The sequence below is a fragment of the Sceloporus undulatus genome, chromosome 1, assembly GCF_019175285.1.
Source record: "Sceloporus undulatus isolate JIND9_A2432 ecotype Alabama chromosome 1, SceUnd_v1.1, whole genome shotgun sequence".
NCBI classification, from domain to species: Eukaryota; Metazoa; Chordata; class Lepidosauria; order Squamata; family Phrynosomatidae; genus Sceloporus; species Sceloporus undulatus.
In genome coordinates this window covers 144,708,759-144,714,758 of record NC_056522.1, presented here as the reverse complement: position 1 = coordinate 144,714,758, position 6,000 = coordinate 144,708,759, and the positions used below count along the sequence as shown (strand labels likewise).

Here is a 6,000-nt window from a genome sequence, read left to right as displayed (position 1 = left end):
TACGTGGCTTTTAGCGTATGTGTTCAAGCCACACGGGGCGCAAGGGACAGCACATATCATTCAACTGCCATGCACACGAGCCCCATTCAAATGAATGGGATTCCAGCATAGGAGGAATTTGCCTTAAGCGGGGGGGGGGGGGGGGGGGGGCCGGAACGGATCCCCACGTAAGGCAACTTTCCACTGTACAACAAAGAACTAGTCCTATTTTGTGCAGTCTAAAGGAATACATGCAGTACAAGTTTTTTGAAAAAAATTGGGATACCCAGCATTTTTCAGGTGGATGAAAATGACAGCTTTGTTTGGTACAGGGATGCAAGTTCAAAACAAGGGAAATAATATCTCAATGCAGGCATATAGAACCTTTTGCCCTCCAGATGTTTTTGGGACACCAGATTCCAGAAACTTGAGCCAGATGGATTATGGATCCAAAACATCTGAAGGACCCAAGACAAAACCTTGCCATGGTCACTCACAACGCACCTGAAAAGTGGGATTTGTTTACAGCTGGGAAAACAAAGAAGATGTCAAAATGATTTGACCAAGCTTCCATTGATCAGTTCTTTTGTACACATTAAACATAACAAGACCTACTTTCATGTCAAGGAGAAGAGATACAGCAAGGGTCAACTGGAGATGGAGTGTATGAGTCAAAAATGGTTCAGGCTAAGGGATAAGTTGATATTTATCCTAACAGAAAATTCAAAGTATATTAACTTCCATTAAAAGTAGACTTAAGGCAATGAACTCAAAAGTAAGCAAAAGTTAAAATTTTTTAAAAATGCAAGCAATATCTAGAGATGAAATTCAATTTCATTTGAAAACATTTAGGAATTATGCAAATACATGAATATTTGGTGTTCCCATACTGAAGCTTCACATTTAACATTTCAGTAAGTACATATTACCCTCTGCTATCAGGGTAATACTGTCAAACTGGAGAATGTAGCCATTGGTTTCTTGCCAGCAAATAATAACTACCCGATTCAAGGCAAGGCTCCAAAGGTAAGATACAGAATCGTGTGTCTGATATGCAGAATATTTCAAAGTGTGGCACACAGTAAAAACATTTTCCTAATCAAAGTTTCTTTTCTTTTTTTAAAAGGGCTCATCATGTAATATCTTTGTATACTTCCAAAATATAGGGCCAAAGCTACAATCCAATGGCAAATGAATATTACACTAACTCCACATGTTTCTATGTGACACAAAATTTAGGTATTTGTTATAATCAAATAGACAAAATATCTCTGGAGGTTCTGTGGGCATAAGCATCCACACACACCTATAGACATTTAAAGCTAACAGGTCAAAGTAGACTTCATGATCCAAGATGTTCTGTTGGTCCTGATCACCACCTCCAAGACTCATAGCTTTGCTGAGATAAACCCCTGTCTTTTGACTATGATCCATAACTAGACTGAAACCGATGGCATCGTCTCCTGCAATTCACTGGGGTCCAACAGAAGCCTCAGCAAATGATGTAATCATTCTGGATCTGGTTATTCTCTTCTACTCTCCACCAGTCAGAGAATGGTTGTTCAGGAGGACTATTGCAGCAAAACTGTGAGTTGGGACTTTGGCTCTTTGGAGGACAGAAGCGAATGCCAACTTCCAAAATAATCAGAAAAGACATACAAGCATAAGGTGGACTGTATATACTTGTATTAGGTCGTATGCAGTACAAGGAAGGTTTAATGCATTCTTCTTCCCCTACAATCCTGGCACAGATTTCCCCTCCTTTTCCTGTGCCCCAATTAGGAAAGAAGTTCCCATTGGCACCAGCCAAAAATGAAAACAGAAATGAGTGCCTTGCATTGGCAGGTCTCACTGATCCTTGCTGATTTAGCTAGTCTTCACTTGAAGGCTGAGAAACAGGATTGTTGAGTGGAATGACTTTGCTACTACTCGTAGTTAGAACACCTGGAAACATGGCCTAAATGCTGTATGTATGCTTCTGTAAATGGTAGATATTCTAGCTGGGCATACTTTTCATGCTGCTGGCACCAAAACAAAGGAATTAAAATAATGTACAAATATGAATGTCAACAACAACTTAATTTATCCTTGTCTGGGTTATCAGAATAAAACCAAAGGTACTAAAATGAATGAATCAGGTTTCCTATCTTCCCACAGTGCAAATGGTAGTGAATGGATTAATTCTCCATGATGTGGGAATGACAGGTGCTAGGTGTGCATTAAATATATGTCCAACCTCCCCACTCACAATTTGAACTGCTGCTCTGAATCAGCTTGTTTCACTGGGGTTGTACATATGTCTGAAGCAAGGTTGGGCAAATAGGAATCTGCCAGATGTTGCTGGACTGTAAGTCCCATCAGGACTAGCAAGCATAGCCAATGGTGAGGAATACTGAGCTTTGCAGTCCAACAACATTTTCAGGACTTTGCCCACCCCACCTTAAAGAAAATGATTTCTGAAACAGGTTACATGTGGCATTACATTTTCAGCTAAAACTGTTCTAATATGGAAATATACATTTGGTGGGGAGCTGCTTACAGCCCTCACCCAAAATAATACCAAACAGTAATATCAAAAATCCATAGTGTGTTGATGTCCTTCTTATACTCCCTTGTGGGGAAAATGTAGCACTTCATTTACACAAGATTCAAGAAAATAATAAAGCAGCAAAATGATAAGGGAAAAAACGGAGAAATTGATATTTCATAAACAAACTCTGTTGTCACAGTTTCATACAGTATAAAATATAATTATTTTTACAATGGATTAAATACTTTTGATTTTTAGCAGACTTTACACATTAGCATTGCAGGCAATTTTTATTAACTGAAGTAAAATAAGATAGGGGGGAATCCTCACAACTCACTTGAATTTGCATACTTTATGGCACCCTTCCCCACCTGGCACAGTATAGATGTGCAAAATACACAAAACTGTTCAGGTATCACTGTTTTATGAATTTTGGATATTACCAAATATGAATGTGGTGAGACTACAACCCCCACCATCCCCAATCAATATGAACACACTAGTTGGGGATGATGGAAGTTGTAGCCCAGCATATCTGAAGGATGCCAAGTTGGGGAACATTGCTTTGTAGGATGAAATTGCTGGCTGCTGTTATCAACAAATCCAGAACAGTGGGACATTAGCCTTCTGTATATTTGTGCACTGGGATGAACAGGCATAAGGGCACTCCATTCTCTACTTCTTCTTCTAGTCCTAGTATCTGGAAAATACTAGCTATTACAAGTAATAGGAGATCTATTTGCATGCACATCAGTTACACCCCTCTAAAAAACCCTGGAGGCTTAAGTAATGTGAATGAAAGCACCAAGGAAGGAATGGCATGCATTTTAGGCATCCTATTTTGAGCAGTAGTCAGTATGTGCACTAAATGATGTCTATTAACTTATAAGGATGGGGAAAATGATGTGGGAACCTGGGTCCCATGGAGTCCAAGGCCTGTTCCTTTTCATTCACAGAGTAGTGCCCATGTCATAAGTGACCACGATAATAATTTCTTCTCTGCTATAACAACAGATGAGTCATGCACCCCCAATATTCACAATATTTAAGAGAACACCTATTTGCACATTTGGTTTTAAAAGAATTCTATCCAGATTTATATATGTGTATATATGTACATAAAAAGATACCTGATTGGAGGTAGCCCTATTAACATAGCAGATAGTTAATAAACAGGAAAAACAAGACCGGGGAGTGGAGAACCAGAATATGTTCAAGGAACAATGGTTTCAAATAAAGCCTTGATTTAGGCAGGTCAGGTGTGGCTCACACACTTCAACTTCAAATCTCTGGAAAAAATGAAACAGAAGTCCTTCCCCAAATCAAAATCAAATGTGCATCCAAACACATAACGCAACCACTTTCCAAAATGTAAGCAGCAATGGCATCTGTCTTTGAAGTATCAAAGGAATAGAGTGGCCTACTTGTATCTTACCAAATTTGCAATTATTTTAAATTTGGGAGAGGCAGGTGCAACATAGGGAAGATGCTCAGATATTTTCTTACAGCAAATATGAACCGAAACCTTGTTTTTAATAAACATATATTTACCGTCATACCTAAAAGGGGAAGATTTTAAATTGGTACACTGTCCTTAAAACACATGTTTAGCAGTAAAACACCTCAATTTAATGCAGATAGATATGTAAAAAAAAATCATTTTGATGGTGGTAATATGTCAGTTCCAAGTCGATCCATGTAGCCTTTAAAGCTCATGTTATTGACATACATTTCTGATTTTCAGCTTGCTTTGTATCAGGATGCCTTGTTCCCCATAATCCCATTCAGTGGATCAGAAGTGATGGTAAAAGTAATTCCTGGCATTCATGGCACCTTGGGTCTTGCTTGAAGTCAGGCTTAGGGCAAGTAAGGCTATGACAATGTTAAGTGCAAAAGGAGAGCAGGGAGGTCATGAAATGTACTGTGATGCAGAGCCAAGTCCTATCCTGTCCCGACTCCATCTTAAGTAGGGAGAGGGTCATCATCTCCTTTATTACACTTGCACTTGCAGCAAAGAACAAAAGGGGTAGCGAGTAGAAGAAAAGGTGAAGCCACTAACAATAACAGACCAAAGCCTGCAAAGATCCCCACGACCTGGATTTAAAAATAAAACACAAAACAAATTTTTAAAAATTAGAACAGAATGAGTGGCAACGGCTTAATTATTTTATTTAATAAGCTTAAGGCATCACTAGATTTCAAAACTAGTACAAACTACACAAATACCTGCAGAACACTAGTGAATTCAAAAAAGCAATTAATTTTAGCCGTTATTTTAACTTTTGCTTCCTGGAGAACTGGAGACAAATTTGCTTATCTTTATTAAATTTCTATTCCAGCCTTCTCCTTTCCCTTTTTCCTGAACAACTCACATGAAAATGGGCTAATTGGAAGGACTGTTGTCAAAACTGCCAACTGACATTTTGTAGCTCCCTCCCTGTCCATCATTCTCTTATGAAAATCTCTTGGAAGTTGGCCTTTGCCTGGTTGAATAACAATTGTGCCAGGAATGTAGGCACAAACTCAGCATGGGAACGAGGGCAAGAGAACAGACAACAAGACACAAGGACTGTGTTGTATTTCCCTAGGAAGGAAAAGCCAAGAAGAAAGAAGAGCCTTGGCTGATGGATCTGTTCACTCCTTTTTTCTTAAGCTACATGCAAGAGGGATGATCATCCTAATGCCTACTTTCCAAGTACCTTGAATAGTGGAGATTCTGATGATGAACAAGATGGGTTTGTGAATCCTCCCCAAACTGAGAGTCTAACTGACCCTCCAAGTACTTAAGCAACTGATGAATGACTGAGTAACTTGTGACACACAGAAGAAATGAAAGCAACCCTGTCACTTGCCACACTAAATCACGGGAGAGACTGTGTATCAGAGCAGAAGACTTGTGACTCCTTCAGTTGCTCTTAGAAACCACGCCTATAAAGCTGCCTGGTTACAAGACTCTTCTACAACAAATGTGAAGCAAAAGCACTGGCATGTTAGAAAAGTTTGGGACCGTAATTCCTAGACTGGCATGTTAGAAAAGTTTATAGACCATAATTCCTAAAATCCTCCACCAGCACTGCCATTGACTTTTGCAAGCTCTTGTTCTTTCAGTCACAGAATGGGGAATTAAAGTACTACCACATGATCCCACAAATCACTTTATCAGTCCAAGGACTCAAACTCCAGAGGTTTCTGGGAACAACTCACCCATTTTGATCCCTATGGACAAAGATTTTTGGAAATCAGCGATGTAACACCTCACAGAATGAGTGTTTACATGGCACCAACACTCTTTGGCAAATATGGCAAAGGCCTTGTAAAACTACAAATCCCAGGATTCCATAGGATGGGGCTACAACATTTAAAGTGGAATGAAACTCTAAAGGAGCTAAATATTTATTTTATTTTATTTGCTACATAAATTAACATGGGGTGGGGAGGAACCCATAACTCTTGAAGTTATAAACCTATATATTTCACAGCAACTTGGTGAA

The 6,000-nt window shown here is 39.1% G+C and overlaps 1 protein-coding gene across 3 annotated transcripts in view; it reads right to left on the bottom strand.

Annotated features, from left to right (window-relative positions):
- Positions 1-256: 256 nt before the first annotated feature.
- Positions 257-6,000, bottom strand: part of RNF144A (ring finger protein 144A) — a 75,820-nt gene continuing 70,076 nt past the window's right edge. For all 3 annotated transcript variants that reach the window (XM_042445527.1, XM_042445529.1, XM_042445526.1), the window contains exon 8: positions 257-4,603. In XM_042445527.1, coding sequence (XP_042301461.1) covers positions 4,472-4,603 — 132 coding nt within the window. In that variant the 3' untranslated portion in view covers positions 257-4,471. The remainder of the gene's footprint in view (positions 4,604-6,000) is intronic.